The 17,927-nt window shown below is 36.5% G+C and overlaps 1 protein-coding gene across 12 annotated transcripts in view; it reads right to left on the bottom strand.

Annotated features, from left to right (window-relative positions):
* The window catches only part of KCNMA1 (potassium calcium-activated channel subfamily M alpha 1), a 439,539-nt gene that overhangs the window by 174,431 nt on the left and 247,181 nt on the right, over window positions 1–17,927 (bottom strand). For all 12 annotated transcript variants that reach the window (XM_082286462.1, XM_082286463.1, XM_082286461.1 and 9 more), the window contains 2 exons: window positions 8,820–8,913; window positions 7,762–7,873 (listed from right to left, as the gene is read on the bottom strand). In XM_082286462.1, coding sequence (XP_082142588.1) covers window positions 7,762–7,873; window positions 8,820–8,913 — 206 coding nt within the window. The remainder of the gene's footprint in view (window positions 1–7,761; window positions 7,874–8,819; window positions 8,914–17,927) is intronic.

Below are 17,927 nucleotides of genomic sequence, written 5' to 3'. Positions count from 1 at the left end.
TGCAGTGATTTATTTTTCAGCATAAATCCTTTATACTTGCTATTACTATCCTATTATTACCCTAGAGGGGAGTATGACTGAATTAAATATGAGCAAAGACAGTTATAATCAGTTATTATAAATTACACAGAATTTAGCAATCTATATCAAAACAACATTCTGTGTTTCTGAATCATTACATTTGGCAGACTATGATCTTGAACATTCATGGATTGATGTTCAGAAAAAACATGACATAGAACACCAACCAATGATGACAACACACAATTTGGCTACATCAGCTAATGTAAAGTCTAGCTGCCTATGTTCCTTTGTATGAAACATACATAAAAACAGTTTTGCTTACAGCATAGAAATGGCTACCTGAAATTCATATGCTAAAGAACATTAGTATACCTTTAGAAGTTCAAAATATTATAACCATGAAAGAATACTAAGAGTGTATCATGAAGGGAGGGTTGGTTATATGACAAGGGAGTCTTAATAGGCATTCAAATTTAGGTCACTTAAATGAAAATACTAATTACATTTACTGTTCATGAAAAAAAAACCAAAACCACCAAAAAACAACGCAGTCCAAAATAATAATATATATTTTCTGTTTCAAAACATCAGAATTCAAAAAGAATAAAATGTTTATGAAATATGTTTACCAGTGACAGACTGCATTGCAAGACATTTTAATTGCAGTATTGCATGACTAGAAACATGGTGGGCATTTCAGTAATGATGGACCAAACACAGAAGTGTCCCATAGATATTTATTTTATAACTTAGAAAAAGCCAATCATGCAATGATTGCATACTTGCCTTCCTGATGTGACTAAGGACAATGCAAATAAACATATCTGTTAAGCAAGACATTTCTAAGTCATCATGTATGGGTAACTTGCATCTAATAGTTTTTAAAATTCACTCTGTGTGCTAATTAGTGTTGGTTTTTGGCAAGTCTGGCACATATCACTTATACAAGTTCCATGAAAGTTAATGTTATTTCCATAAGCTTGAAAGAAATAACCATGAGCCTATTAATTAATCTCAGACAAAACAATTCTACTACAAAGTAATTAAGTGGTTAAGATAAGTAATTATATTTATGCATATATTTAGAAAGGCATCATATGCCATTTGCTTTTGCATTAAATGACATGTTTGAGTGATAGAGCTATAAATACTGTGTAATTTACTCAGTATTGCCATGGCACTCATTAAATGGACCAAACCCCAGGGAGTCTTAAAACGTATCTGGCATTTCTTCCCCGGGAGTCTTGTCAGGAATGTGTTCTTGACCTGAAGTTATTTAATATTTCTATTAATATTCTGCCTAATAATGTTAAGCAGTGATACCAGAGGATGTAATGCTTGATAACGAAGAGAGTAAGTTAGTGACAAGCAGGGCTTGGAACAGTGTAAAGCAGGATGGCAACAAACTATATGCATTTGCTTATAGGAAACATTTGTTGGCAGGTAACTGTAAACATAAGACTCGATTACTTATTTTCTTCCACTAAAAATACATTCTTGCTCAGTCAGGTTGTAGATGAAAGAGGTCAAATCAGTCCATTCAGCCTGGCAAATACACAAGAAAGCACTTTTTAAAGCTACATAACTGATATCAGCTATGGTATTAACTTGCAACAGCTTCTCAAAATTCAGAAACCAGGATTACTTTTGGGCTAAGCCTGCCACCCATTCACACATGAAAAAAATCAAGATACCCCCCTGCCTATGGTCCCTCTCCATCAGAGCAGAATAGAAACGAGAATGGTTTTAGGGTCATTTCCCTGTGCAATATTAAATACCAGTCACGGACAGGGATAGACTGGGAACAGTTGATTTAAATTATCCAGTTTGCTTTGAGCTCACAGAGGTAGGGAAGCAAGAACACAGTTTTTATGACTATCAGATGACAGACACTAATGACACTTGAAACTAGTGCTGTCCCTTGTGTTTCTCCTCTGCTCCAGTGTCTTTTGGCCAACTTACTTGACTTCTCATCAGTTGAGGAGAGAGGAGAAGAATATCATCACAAATGAATGCAACAAAATCCATAAAAATCTGTCATGGATTCTGGCAAATATATATTTTTCACAAGGTTACCTTCTGGTATTAATATTGTAGCAACTCAAATGCCTGTTTGGAAGCAAGTATTGCTTTAACTGGGACCCTGTCAAGTTGTGTTACATGCTCTGTGACACCCGAACTGATTAAGGTGCCTAGAAAAAAGCAAAAATGGTGTCTTCAATACAATGCAAATGCGATACAGTCCATTCAATGACAGATTATTGACAAATCACCAAGCACATTCAGCATTCAAAACTCTTTCCGTTCAATTCATTGATACCATGTGAAGGCATTTGAAGTGTAGAAAGAAATGCTACCACATATAAAAACAGTACACATGCACATATACATTAAAAAAATCTTTTTCTGGGAAATTTTAGAGAATTTAGCTTCCATTATATATAAAATATTGCATAATGTAAATAAAATGACCAAAAAAACCCACATCAGAGCTGTATAAAAGACTAGTTTTGTAAGAAATATTGCAGAACTTGGGTGTGCATTCAAAGATTCCACCAATAGGTGGCAGAAATGCACAACACTTATCAATAAATTCATTGCAAATGACTGCAAATTTAAGGTGCAAAGCAAGGGAGAGCTTTGAGACCTGTGGATGCATCAAAATCCAGTAAATTATTGTAAAGGCAAAGTGGTATCCCTACAGCCAAGTTATCAGAGGACTTCTTTGCATCAGCGTGACTAAATTCCATTAAACTATCTAACTTTTCCAAAAGTAATAAAGTGTTCTACAGATTCAAATACAGTTACAGGCTGAGCTGTTCTGTAGAGATTATGGTAAGAATGTCTACAAAGCATTAAAACAAATGTTATTTTCATGTACAGATTTTTAACTAAAGCTTCATCTTGATGAACATTTGCTGGATGGGCAGGAGGCTTCACACCATCCCTTAACTATCTTAGTAAGACACATCCACTTTTTCTCCAAAGTCATCTATCTCTCTCCATGGTGCGAAACCAATTTCATTCTCTGATTCACCAAAATAGCTGAATTTCCAACAGAGTTGTTGCAAACACTCTTCTCAGACCAGGAATTGATACTGAAACCACAGGTTTCATCCAAAATTAATTGGCATGTCTGTAACAGGACCTGGACAGAATTTGAGCAAGCACTGGAAAAAAGGATCCCCTTCCCTAACTACGCTAATCACCACCTGAAGAGGTTTGTTCTCTACGCTTTGCACATGCCTATATTTGCATCTGTTGGCTGCCTTCTTTCCCCCACTTTAGATCACAAATTATTTTCTGAAAAAAAAACCCAGTACAGTATCAGCAGCAACCTAGACTGTCAGGGAATAAGGATGAAGGAAAAAATCTTCCTGATAATAGAATTTACTAGGAATCAGTTTCTATCACTTGATATTCTGTACAGTAGAATAGATGAAACATGTGGTCAGGAAAAGGAAATAGATTGCTTAAAAGTTCTTTTCTATCTTTAATTTTTGTAATTCAATAATATGAGACACTAGCAAATTCATATATTAGGTTGTATTAATATCACTCTATTAATATCACAATCTAAGGCTGACTGTTCCCCATGCACATATTCTTGCAAATGTGAAGCCAAGATCATGTTTTAATGTTAAATCCCCCTCTAACAATACAATTCTGTCACGGCAATTTAGTCCAATACAGTCAGCTCAGAAAATCAATATTTTCATTTTCATAAGCATACAAATACATGATAAAAGTCATTTCAGTATTTGAACTGGATTTGCTATCACAGAAGTTAGAACAACAGTTTTAAGTGGTGTGTGAAGTGTTTTTAAATCTTTACTAAATAAAACTGGAAGACATTCACTTGTTGCAGGACTCCCCAATTTGTCAGACTGCAAGCTATCCAAAGGAAAGAAGACCTGAATCTGAAATTTAGTTAGGATACTCAGATTACAACAACTTTGTAGTAAAAAGAAACAAAAAATATTTACCATGGCATTATTTTTCCCATTGCAAATTCTTCTCTGTCCAACAACTCTTTTAGCCTACCTTCACTTAGGACTATAATCAAAATATACAAACTCAGCACTGAAATAATTTGGTTGAAATTCACTGTCAAAATTACCTGTAAATCATTCTTCCCTTGGGAAGATTCTCTCCACTCTGCAGAATCCTGCGCTTGGAGAACTGTCCTACCACTATCAGAAAGTTTCTTGTATAGACTTGTGCAAGCAATACATACGGTTTTATATAGCAGAGCTTTAGTTTATGAGCAAGTTATCTACACAAATGTTACTGTTTGTAAAACAGTGTTGGAAAAATGTCATGGGGATCTAGATGAAAATCAATGTCCAAAGACACACTGACATTCATATCTGTGCAGTTTTCAAGTCAAAGCATAAGAAATTTTTATACAGCATGATAAAGCACTGTATATCACTGAATAACAGATTTATTTAAAGTTTCTTTCCTATCTGTACTTCCCCCAATCTTTCAATAATATGTAGATCTTTCCATAAGCCAAATGTATTCTTTTCATGGGCTTCCTTTTCCTATGGTATCCTGTGCAAGCAAAAATGATACCATAGAAATCCTTTCTGAAGGATTTACGAAATCTAAAAATTTGATATTTTGCACGTTTGAAGTGTTGTTTTGCCTTCAGCTTAACTTTAGAGATTAATCATAATGACATTCCTAGAAACTTTTTGATGGAAAAGCGTAATCTGATCTGTCCTTCAATACCAAATGTTGTCTGCAAACTGGAATCGAGGTGGAAGACTAGATTTGAAACAACATCCTTTATGAATACTAATTGAAAATTTAATTCATATACAGCATTTCAAGATACAAAAATATGTTACAAACAGCTGAATACAAAAGAGTAGCAGGGAAAGGAGAAGGCTTCACATACTACGAGCTATGAAATAGGTGAATGATGGTATTTCTGAACTAGCATAAGAACAGAAAAAACCCACTGGCTTTCCACTACATGAACAGATGATACATTCAGAGCACATCCTCTGCTATGCTTCACATCTTTCTGTAAGCACTTACTGCTCCAAAGGCAAAGTTTACTTTTTATTTGGGATAGTTTGGTTTCTTTAAAATACTGCTTAAACTGTGTGTCTATAAAACTTACACTGATACTAGTCAGTCAACTAAACCAGGACAGCTCTTATGGAACTGGGCACTCAGAGCACCACGCTGGGGACTTCAATCCTGCCAACTACTTCAATGAACTCATTACAGCTGATTGACATGAATCAAAAATGAAATATGCTGGAAAAGACCCTGATGCACAATACATTCCAGATGGTGCATTATATTCCAGCTCCTAAATGATCTTGAAATCTAAAGCATACAAAGGAAACCTGCTAAATCATTCAGAAATTCTTAGTGTGCCAATGTTGAATGATTTTCACATTGCCTAACCTAAAGCACTCCCTATTTACTTGCCTCACTAAAAGGCAAATCTCCCTGCTAATCCTACATACACATAGGGACAACTGATGCAAAACCCACAACTCACATGTTCTGAATCCCCCTCAGCAGAGGGATATCTCTCCCAATTACAAAATTTATATGAAAGAAAAAGGCAAAGTAGGCACCTAACCTGAAACTGTAAATAATATGATCTAAACACTCTCCCTTCCCCCTACTCACACACTCAGTCCTACCACTGTATTACCTACAAGTATGTCCAAAGTATTTGAGCTCCACAGACAGTAAATTTGGCCATCTCTTTCAAAGGTGTAAAGGAATACACACTCTTCATTAATACACTTCGACATATTTACTTAAAAATTCTTTCATTGCAGCTTCTCAAAATACCTTGCTTATCTAAATTAGAGCTATGTTAGGAATCCAAAAAATTCACATTTTTGAATAAGTGAATGATTTCACTAAGGATGATTTATCTAAAATGAAAACCCCTTTGGAAACAGGTGCAAAGCAAAAGCGTTGTAAATATGTTACTCCTAAGATGACTACATTAAAAAAACACCTCAGTTTTTTGCCTCAGCAGGGGATAAATGTCTCAGGAGGATTCCATGAGGAAACGGGCAAAGTGGGGCTACAAACAAGAAATCAAGATAAAGTGATGTTGGTGGAATTAAGAGATAGGGAAATCCTTTCAACCCTATGAGTGCTTAACTCTTGCTGCAAACTGACATAAAACTTTTAAAATCTATGCAGCAGAAAGTGCTAAATGTGCAAACTCTCTCATTATCCCTGTCAGTACTGTTACTTGGATTGCTGTGTCACCATGAGTCAGTCAATTATGCAGTCACTTTCATGAAGGGTATTCATTCCAAATAATTATCTCTGCCTCATTTCCCAGAGTTTGTGGTCTTGCAACTTTCTCATCTCGTATTCCTTTTCAATGGATCCTGTGATTCTATTTATTCTCTCAGATAACCTTCATCTCCAAGGATTTCAAACTCAAAGTTTTGGGAAACTGATACATCACATACAAGTTGAAAATGCATCTCTTCAATTCATATAATGCAAGATTAATGAGATTAACTTACAGCTAGTGAAATCAGCAATTTTCTTTCAAGGATAAGCACATTTTTTACTTACATACCTTCTTTTTAAATTTTATTTCCTGTCATAATATAGAACTGTATGACATTTTCTCTTTCAAAAAGCCTTACTTAGTTTTCCATATATGACAGAAGTGATATGTGATGAAGAGAGTAATCATATGAGGATGTGCAGTGATCTTTTCTGGCTGTTTTACTGCTTTCTTCTCTGGCATACTAAAAACCACGGAAACAGTTATGTGACCTTTACTGTGTTTATAAATTTATTGATCTCTTTCCATAAAACAGAAATTCATCAATAATTTTTGTATCTTTGCACTTCTGTATTAAGACGAAAATATTGTAAGACTATTAAAGACCCTCTGGTTTATTTTCTTTTCCATATGAAACATTTAAGATAACCACTCTCTTCAGTTTTCAGGGACAATGAGTGCCTGTATTTCTGGAGGAATGAATTGCCAAACCATGAGTTTTCATATGTTGTCTAAAGACATGCCATCCACAAAGTATGCCATTTTTAGGAAGTTTTCTCTGAATAAAAAATCACAACATTCACCCTTCATTTTTCCTAATGAGAGAGCATATAACAAGCATATAACATCTTGTACAAGAAACTTCATTTGCCATGTTATGGATGTACTTCAATTAAGGATCCTCTGTTTCATTTTGTATTCCCTCTTACATGTGCCATACCTTTTCTAATGCATTCCTTGCAGTCCAACAAAAATATTGAGTGTCTAAATGTATCTCCCAAATCAGTCACTTCATTGTATTTAAAATTTAGCCACATTGGCTCAAAAAATGCAATGAAAATGTACTGATTTCATTGCTGACAATGACTCATGGCAATCCAGTTCAGTGAAGGAATGGTCTGGATCACCTGTTCAGGTTGCAAGCTGAGACAACAAATCAAATTCACTGTTTGATAAAAGCAGCCTCATGTTACACAGTACTTCCAAAATGGAGTTCTCCACCACTTAGAGTAGAAGATTATATTAATGAATTGAAAACAAAAGAGATCTAGTAAGTGCTTTTTCTGAAAAAACCCACATTTCTGCTTAAAATTAACTTCAAAAACAACTTTGGTAACATTCTTCTATTTACACAATGATGCAAGATGAAAAAATTTTCCACCAAAATGTGCAAAGTTGAAGTAGTTTTATAACAAGCTTTTTAAAGGTACAACTATTGTACTTACCAAGCCAACTTCTGTTTAAATATACTGACACAAACACTGGAGGGACCGTGAAGAAATCTACCACTGAGTTAACTTCTAGCCAAAACCATAGCTTGTCATTGGCTGCTATAAACTGGAAAGAAAAAAATAAAAGAGGGGAAAAGATGAAAGGAATCAGATTATTCTCATACTGATTGCAGGTATCAGCTCTAAAATACTAAACTCAAAAGTTAGTGTAGTAACTGATGTTTTAGGTCAGTCCAGACAAAACAACATGTCTCACTGGAAAGAAGTCTGTATTGTGCATTGCTTGATAATCACACTGAAATTAAAATGAAAGGTCAAACTGAAGAGAGAGATCATCTACGTGATCAGTTGTAATATCTGCTGAAAATATTTTTCCACATTAATTGACAATGTATCAGTAATATTAGAAAAGTGTCGGCAAGTATGAAGTATTTCTAAGTATATCATCTTTGTTCTAGCACACCAAATATGTTGGTAGTAGTTTATCATGTGTTTTCTGCTCAAAGATTTCTAAATACAGGACAATTTACAAAGTCCCATTTTTATCTGTCCAGAGATCAGCAGGATGACTCCTACAAGGCATAGTTGAGGACTGTAGCAGCATTTCAATCTTTTGAATTGTGCCATGGATGTGGTCATTTCTCTCTCCTGACTACAGAAATCAGTCCAGGGAAACTGGCAAACTTAGATGCCAAGGACATCATAGTTAGAACTTTGCCTGTGTGCTTAAATAAGGTCAAATGCTTAAATAAGATCAAATTACTATTCACATTTGAGTAACTATTAAAAATTAATTAAAATATTTGCTTTATATAAATATGAAATGTAAATACACAAATAAAGGAAAAAACCTGTATCATGAAGATATTTAACAGAGCAGTTTTACTTATCTAAGTCTTAAAACTTTGACTCACACATTTCAAAACAGTGTTCATATTTTTTGAGTTAAAGATGATGATTTCTTTCAAAGAAAATACAACCTCTATTTCAATTGCCGTATATAACAGTTGCATTCCCTCCCCGCCTCCTGCTACCAGAGACACACTACTTACACGCAAGCCGAAGTAGAGTAGGAAGAACACATTGAAAGCCATGTCGATCTGTAATGTGAAATCTTTGTAGAAATTCTGGCAGGATTCTATTGGGCTATTTGAAAGAAAGAGAAATCAGAATAAGTTTTCAGTATAGGAGTTTCTACTCCGCTGAGAACTGTATGCATTTCATTAAAGACCTTGATTCAGAAATCATGTTTCTGTTTTCCAGTCCTTTACAAGATACAAGCAAGCATTTCAAAAGAATTATTTCATTCATTCAGTTAGTCATTCATACAGTGTTGATATTCACCTGTTCAGGTAATATTTGAGAATTAACATGCAGATACCTTTAGGAGAGGACAAGCAGGAGAATACCTCAGGATAGCTTAACCTCACATTAACCCTTAAAGAACTGACTTCTTTCTAAAGGAGACACACCTATGATACTTTAGGAAGAAACCTAACAAGCACACAGGTACAGTGAAACATTACATGCTTTTGATTCATGTCATAAGATAAAACCTTTAACAAAAAATTAGTTGCTTAGGAATACATTGCCCATTAGCAACCTGGAGCACTTAGTCTTGTAGAATCCCTTGTTTATAACAGGTTGATTGGATTTTTTTTTTCTTTTTCTCACTTTGTTGTTTTTTTGTTGTTTTTTTTTTTTTTTTTGTATGGCTACTTAATGTACTTTATGTACAGTACTATGAACTGAGTAGAAAAGCAGCATAGCCCACTGGTAAAATTAAATAACAAAATAAATTGAAGAATTTGAAGCAGTACTCTAAGGGTTAATTTCTGCATGCAGGTTAATTAAAATACCCTTGTGTGTGTCAGGCAGCCATTGCAGATTTTAGCTTATTATTTTATGCTCTATTTGACAGTGGGACAGATCCAAAGCTTACTCTATACAAACTGGTACTTTATAAATACACTCTTATCTAAGGAAGGTGGTAACTTCCACAAGTATCATCAGTGATTTATTTGTGAGGTTTCTAAAACAGGTTGTTGAAATTACAGTCCAATGCTGTCATCATAGACCAAAGTGAAAATCATGTCCCAATATATGTTGATGTATATACTATATATATATAATGTCCCACAATATATACATATATATACGCACATATATTGCAAATGATCATGTGTTCATCACAACTGTAATAGAGGGAAACTAGAACATGTAGATCATTTGATCATTTGGAGCCCTAGAAAACATTCTTTTAGAAAAGCAGAAATTTTTTGGCTTTCTAGATCAAATAAATCACTGAACATGAACATAATACCAGTTAGTATAGCAGTAGTTCTGCAAATATAATGCTAGACTGCTCAACAAGCAAGATTCTATGCGTTATGAATGTCAGTTACCTAACTTAAGGCATAAAGGAAATTACCTGGACTACCAGGTCATTACACATGCAGCCAAATTTTCCATTCCTTGTATACATTTCAGGTCGAACAAGTTAATTACAGCATGCTCTCTCCTGTCTCTAGATGCATGAATGTATACAGCAAAATTCTCCTTGATGTGCAATGGCTTTGTATTTTAAGAAGATTCAGTGCTACAGGAAATTTTATTAAAATTGTTTTCCAAAGGCTATTTGAAAAGACATTTAAGTTATGAGACACTTCTGTTATAGATCAAATAAAATTGATTTACAAGAGCAGGCAGAAGGGAAGAGAAGCCAAATGTTAACATATAGGACAGCAGACAGTACCTCATACTTTACAAATACAGCTTTAGCTACAAAAACAGTGGATGTAATCTGAGAACCCAACTGGATCATTTTCTGTATGGCACTAATGAGAACAAAGGATCTTGTCAAAATAAGATAGGCTACACACTGAGTCACAATGCACCCTACCAACAGGAAGTACAGAGGAACAGCCCTGCACCAACTCTTAATTCCAGGTTAGGTTCCCATGAAAGCTGTAGAAACTCACTGAAGCTAATGGAATTGCAGAGGCTTATAACAAGGATAGAGAGCAATTTTTAGTTAAGGTCAGCTAAGGTTGCAGCTAACAGCTGTACTTTTGTGTCACTGTCCTTTTGAAAAACCTGCAAGATTTAACAAATTAGCTAATTAATAATGCATCTTCATTTTGTTTGCAAAACCCCTAGCACAATGGACCACAATTCTGATTTGGGACTTCTGTTTACCCAACACCAAAACCGCTATTTCTGCTAGTCATATCCTTTGAGCTTCCTTCATTTCAGAGATCATTCCTCTCTTTCAGTGTTTAAGTTATCCATTTCAAAGACAAACACAGCATCCTTTCTTTTTTATTTTAAATGATCATTTTTTTAAAAAGGCATAACACTGAACAAATTATTAATTTTTTCACAGACGGATTATAAAAGATTTTAAATGTTCCAATCAAATTTTCAGTTTGGATTTTTTTTGCTTTGTTTTCATCAGTAGCCCACATTTGAGCTGACAGAAAAATATGTCCACTAATGTTTATCATTGCACAATTCAGCCTACTGCAGAAAGGAAGCCAATTTGAAACTCGTCCTTACATCAAGTTTCCCAAAACCAGAAGTGCTATACTTCTTAGTAGTGTACTGGGATCTCCAGGACCAGTAACAACACTAACAAAACTCCCTGGTTTATATTAAAATTACATGGCATGTCCTACAGGATTTTACCCCTGCAGTGCAGCAAAAGTTTCATTTTTGAAGAAGCCAACAGACTGTTAGAAATGTTTTTACTCCCCTTCCATGTAAGCATGGTTTCACACATTTATATCACAAAAAGACAGGAGAAACTATGATGACATCAATGAAATAGCATACTAGCAATGACAGGAAGAATTTAATATAACTGAATAAAAAATAAAGTAATGATGGAACTCTAAACACAATGGGCTCCTCCCCTAAAAAAGTGGCAGGATCAATAGCCCAACAACTGAAGTGCACATCTGGTAAATGAGTGAGCTAGGGAGGGCACCCCACCAGAGCTGCTTTTCTGAACAGAGGAGGACTCATGGTGACATGGAGACTGGAGGTTGTCTTGGGCACAGAAATCACAAAATGACAGGTTTTGATTCCCAGAGAAATAACGAGGGGGGTCAGTGGAACTGCTATGTTGGACTCCCAGAGGGCAGACTTTGGCCTATTTATGATGCTGGTTGAGAAAGACCCTTCGGGTGCAGTCCTGAAGGGTGAAGGAGTCCAGGAAGGCTGGACATGCTTCAAGAAGGAGTTTTCCAATGTGCTGAAGCAGGCCATTCTCATGTGCCAGAAGACAAGCCAGCAGGGAAGATCATCAGCCTGGATGAACAGAGCTTTGGCTGGAACTCAGGGCCAGAGTGCATCATCCTTGGAAGAAGGGCCAGGCAACTCAGGAAGGCTTCAAGGGTGTTGCGAGGTTATGCAGGGAGAAAATTAGAAGGGCCACAGCCTGACTAGAACCTAATCTGCTTACTGGCATAAAAGACAATAAAAAATGTTTCTAGAAATATATTAGCAACAGAAGGACAGCTAAGTAGAATCTCCATATTTTATTGGATATGGGGGAAAACATAGTGACAAAGAATGAGAAGAAAGCTGGGGTACTTAATACCTGCTTTGCCTCAGTCTTTAATATCAAGACCAGTTTTCTCTGGGTGCCAAGAGTCCTGAGCTGGAAGAAGATGGGGAACAGAATGAAGCCCCCATAATCCAAGGGGAAATGCTCAGTTATATACTACTCCATTTAGACACCAGTCAAGAGGGCTGCATGGAATCCACCCAAAGGTACTGAGCAAACTGGCAGCAGTGCTCACCAAGTCACTTTGCATCATTTATCAGCAGTTCTGGTTAACTAGAGAGGCCCCACCTCACTGGAAGTTAGAAAATATGACAGCTATCTACAAGGATCAGAAAGAGGATTCATGCAACTTCAAGCCTGTCAGCCTGACCTTGCTGCTGGGGAAGGTCATACAGCAGAACATCTAAGTGCCATCACAGAGCACATGCAGGACAGCAGGGGATCAGGTCCAGCCAGCCTGGGTTTATGTGAGGCAGTGCTGTTTGACCAATCTGATCTCCTATGACAAGGTAACTTGCTTGGTGGATGATGGAAAGGCTGTGGAGGCTGTCTAGCTAGACTTTAGTCAAGCTTTTGACATCACTTCCCACAGCATTCTACTGGAGAAACTGGCTGCTCATAGCTTGGACTACCTGGGTAAAAGACAGGCTGGATGGTTGAGCCCAAACAGTGCACTAAATGAAGTCAAATCTAGCTAGTGTCTGGTCACTAATGTCACTAAAGTCTCAGCTAGTCCTGTTTAATATCTTCATCTATGATGTGGACAAGGGAACTGAGTGCACCCTCAGTAAGCTCACAGATGACACCAAGCTGGGTGTGAATGTTGATCTGCTAGAGGGTATGAGGGCTCTGCAGAGGGATCTGGATAGGCTGGATCCACAGACTGAGGTCAATTGCATGAGGTTCAACAGGGCCAAGTGCCTTGTCCTGCACTTGGGTGACAACAACCCCATGCAGTGCTACAGGCTAGGGCAGAGCAGCTGTAAAGTTGTTCATTGGAAACAGACCTGAAGTTGCTGATCAACAGCCACTCCACCAACAGCTAGCATGTGCCAAAGTGGCCGAGGAGGCCAATGGCACCCTGGCTTGTAACAGGAATAGTGTGGCCAGCAGGACCAGGGAAGGGATCATCTCTGTGTACCTGGCACTGGTCAGGCCACACCTCAAGAGCTGCATCCAGCTCTGGGCCTCACACTGCAGGAAAGACAGTGAGGGGCTGAGGCAAGTCCAGAGAAGGGCAACAGCTGGTGAAGGGTCTGGAGCACAAGGGGGCTGAGGGTGCTGGGGTTGTTCAGCCTGGAGAAAAGTAGGCTCAGGAAGGACCTTATCACTTTCTACCACTCCCTAGATGGAGGTTGTAGCAAGGTGGGGGTCGACCTCCTCTCCCAAATATAAGGGACAGGACAAGAGGAAATGGCCTCAAGTTTTGCCAGGGGAAGGTTAGATTGGATATTAGGAAACAATTTTTCACTGAAACATTGTCATGCATTGAAAGAAGCTGCCCAGGGAAGCGGTTGAGTTACCATCCCTGGAGGTATTTAAAAGACGTATAGTTGTGGCACTTAGAGACATGGTTTGGTGGAGAACTTAAAGGTTATTTTTAAGATAAATGAATCTATGATTCTCTCATTTTTAAGTACTTTGAAAGAGCATCTTCGATTATCTATACAATTTTTACAGCAAATCTAGTAGTTACAAAGCCCAATTGTACAGTTATAAAAGGCATAAACTGCTTCAATGAGCAAGAGTGACTACAAGAGTGGTAACAAAATAATTCCATACATAGATGGGGCAAAATTTTGACCAGGTGTTCCCAGCATCCTTAAAGCTGTGTTGCAATCAACACTGAAGCCAACACTGTGCATGACACTTTTACCACAGAATGTACCACTTGTCACTTCAATTAAAAAGAATTTACTGCTGTTTAAAGAACTATTTTTGTCACCAGTTTACATCATGTATTTATTACTCTTGCTTATTTCTGGTTGGCTTAAAATGTTTCTAATGCATTGAAATGTTTCTACTGGAATTATTTGTCGAATAGTCATAAAACGAATGGGAGAGGGGAAAAAATGCTTTTTAATGTTTTCTGAAATTGTTTCTGTGAGTATATTAATATGAAAGTTCCCACAGGAGCCTTCATATATTTCCAGGATTTTTGAAATTGCAACACAGTTGAAAATATCTTGAGTAGCTTTTACTTTATCATTTCACCTCTTCACAGGAGCTGTAAAGCCCACTGCAAACTTCAGATCAGAGCCTTAGTACGAAGTAACAATCTCTGTCACAGTGCAGTCACTGCCATTATGACCACACAGAAGTAAGGAAAAGGAGTTCTATGTTCATTCAGACTTTAGACCAGCTTTGCAATCATAGTGATGGCTATCCTGAATGATTTTACATAAAATGTTCCCCACAATAATGGGAAAGCTTTTGTGCACCCAATTCAGCACTTGAAATAACTATACAATATGCAATTTACAGTTCTCATTCTTCCTAGGTATGAAAGTGGATTCTTGTATTTTTGGCACATCATGTCAGACTGCTCCTAATGGGTTTTTGCCTTTTTTTTCTCTTTTATTTTGTCTCATTTTAATGACAAGACATGCAAAGACTAAGATGGATGCCAATTCTTACCTATGTATATTTTTTAAAAAGGGAAAATGTTAATTTTAAGACATATTAATCTAGCTACATTTTGTCAAGTGTTTTGAAGATATGTATGTAAAGCTTTCGTAAACCACCACAGAAGAAATTTACTTCTACCGTAACTTCACGAAAGTACTAATGAGAATATCTTACCATGGCCTGCTACAACTTTGGAACTTTAAGAAGTTATTGAAACTTCTAGAAACTCAGAGAATTTTCCTAATTTACAATTTCAATTTTTTCAAATTGGCTTTCTGAATGGTGGAGGAAAAGCCAAATCTATTACTGAAAATAGATAAAAATATACTTTAATTCTGAAACATAGATTTAGAAAAAACAAAGATTTTAGTTATAGGCTAGCTGTGTTGAAATTACTTAGAATAGGAAGGAATTTGGGCCCAGCTAGAGTTAATTAAAATAGTTAAGAAAGCTGGACCTGAAATGGGTTTTAAGATGTTAGTAACTGATTACCAAATAACTGATGATCTGTCATTTGTATGTTTGCTCAGCTGTGCTTAGAATGAGGAATAGAAACATTGATAAAAGTTGGTGTAGGGAACAAGGACAATGACCAATTTCCTCCCTTGGTGGGAACCCCTTCAAAAGTCACGCAAGAGGAAACTTAGAGGCCACTAAAGTAATTAGGATTGTTAAAGTTCAGAGAAGCAAAAAGGTCAAACTGAGGAAGATGAGTTACTTCATCTTCCTTAGGACCACTGACCCAATTCAAGACCACCAACTCCATTCAGGACACACACTACTCATGCTTAATGACATTTAAGCTCATTTCCATACGAAGCAGAGAATGGGAGGTGTTAATGTTATGAATATGCATTTGTATTTTGGATAGTCATCATTTTTGTAAATAAAAAGCTTTGTGTTTGCTTGGATCGGGGCCCTGTGTCTTAGGGAGCCATCCCACGCAGTGCCTGGCGCCAAATAAAACATGCACTTTCTAACTCTAAACTGTTACAGAGTTTGTGTCCGTCTCAGCTGGATATCGATATTAGGTCGATACTCATATTTTGGTAAATCAATTCTTAGTATTAATGAAATAAAATATAAAACTTAAAAACTGATCATATGAAAAATAGGTAGGTTCTATTTCCTGTATTCATGACAGTTTTCAAACTGCACAACAGTACATTACATTAAGAAACCAGTAAAATATGCAGTTTCTAACAGAAGGAATGTCCACTGATGAGAATAAATTTTAAAATTTAATTATAGTTACGTACAGAAATACCAGCTGATGCTGCTAAAGCATAAATAACACAAACATATAAATATTTGAGAGAAACTACCCAATACTTAGAAGTTCATTGGTATTGCATCATTTGAAGAGATTCCACTCACTTTCCGCTTTCAAACTGCATTTCAATGCAATTAATACGTATTAATTTGGGCATGTAAATTTTCTTTGTTCAAAAGAACAGTGCTACAGTGGTTTGGTGGGGTTTTTTTTTTTTCAAACTATTTTGTTTTACTGGAAGCTCCTCTGTAATGTTGAATTCCCTCAAATTTACTTCTAGAGCAAACCAAATTTTATGAAGTCTAGAGTAAAAAAATAAATTTGATATGACAGTGTCTTTTTACACTCTTTCAATACATATTCTGTACAGCAAAAAAGAAAATTAAGGTGTTATGGTTGGGCTTTTTAACTGTGTATCAGTGACGTACTAAAGTAAAACTATAGAAAAGCCACATGTACCATTTAGTAAAAGCAATTTTCATTCAATGCAGAACAGTTTGCTCCTTTAACTACAGTTTAGTCACACAGAAGGGAATAAGCAGTTAAAATCTTCTTTACTGAAACAGGCATGAACATCTAGCAAAATTATTGACACAGATGTCTATCAAATATATACCTCGGGGAACAAATACCACAATTAAAACAAATCACCAAAACTAATTTAGAATCAAAGATGTCGAACATCTTAAAAAGGACAGAGAGCATAACATACTTTTTCTTACTTCAAGTGGCTTTCATTTATTAACCCAGTGAGTCCCACAGTAAGAAAAAAATTATTTTCTCACAGTATTTATAATCTTCTAAATGCAAGATGCTTTGGTAAATGCATATCAGTTTAGAAAGCCTTTCTTTGAGTCATAGCACCAATAAAGTTTTTGATGGCAAGTATCTTCTAAATTACTTTGTGTAAGTGGTGCACCACTGGGGAACTTTTGCTGCCAGCATTTTCAGTTAGTGCTGCAGGAAATGCAGGCAGAGTGAAGTTGGTTTCCTTCCCAATAAGGAAGGGCAGCCAGCTGGATCACTGGAACAAGGCATTAGTGACAGCGAGGTGAAGACCCATTTTGCCCGTAGGAGAAGTGCCATATAATCTGCTGTCACAGCCCTAAGACTTGGGTCCATAAAACTCTATGGGATCATTACATCACTACTTAGAGATATTTTTCTGAGGTTTTGCGCACCTGGAGCGAGTGAAGGAGATGAACGCAGAACAATCCCTTTCTCACCGAATTTTGTAGATAGTTATGGCCTGATAGCTGAGGATAACGTTGTGACCATTTCTTGTGTCTTCTTACATTATTCACATTTAAATACTATTTGACTACTCAACCTCCTACATCTAAATTCTTAGCTAACTGTTTCTCCTATATACACACACACAGAGAACTTTCTGCTCCCAAATTGTTTCAGTGTCAAATCCTGGAGCTTCTTGGGGCCTTGCCAAGTACTTTTCTTTTAATTCTCAGTTCTGACTCTCCTTTGTTGAATGGATTAAACCATTTTTGTCTTTCCACTCACAAAAAACTCCTCAACTTCAGCATGTGATGAATTTATTTTGGATTGCTTTGCTTTACTTTGTTTCCATCTCCATTTCTGCAGTCTACACATGGAGTGGTCTCCCTTCTTCACTTTGATATGCACCTCTTACATTCCTTCTGAAAATGCTTTGACTTGGGCTATACACACTTT

Source organism: Coloeus monedula (assembly GCF_965178545.1).
Source record: "Coloeus monedula genome assembly, chromosome: 8".
NCBI lineage: Eukaryota > Metazoa > Chordata > Aves > Passeriformes > Corvidae > Coloeus > Coloeus monedula.
This window is presented reverse-complemented; position numbering and strand designations above follow the sequence as displayed.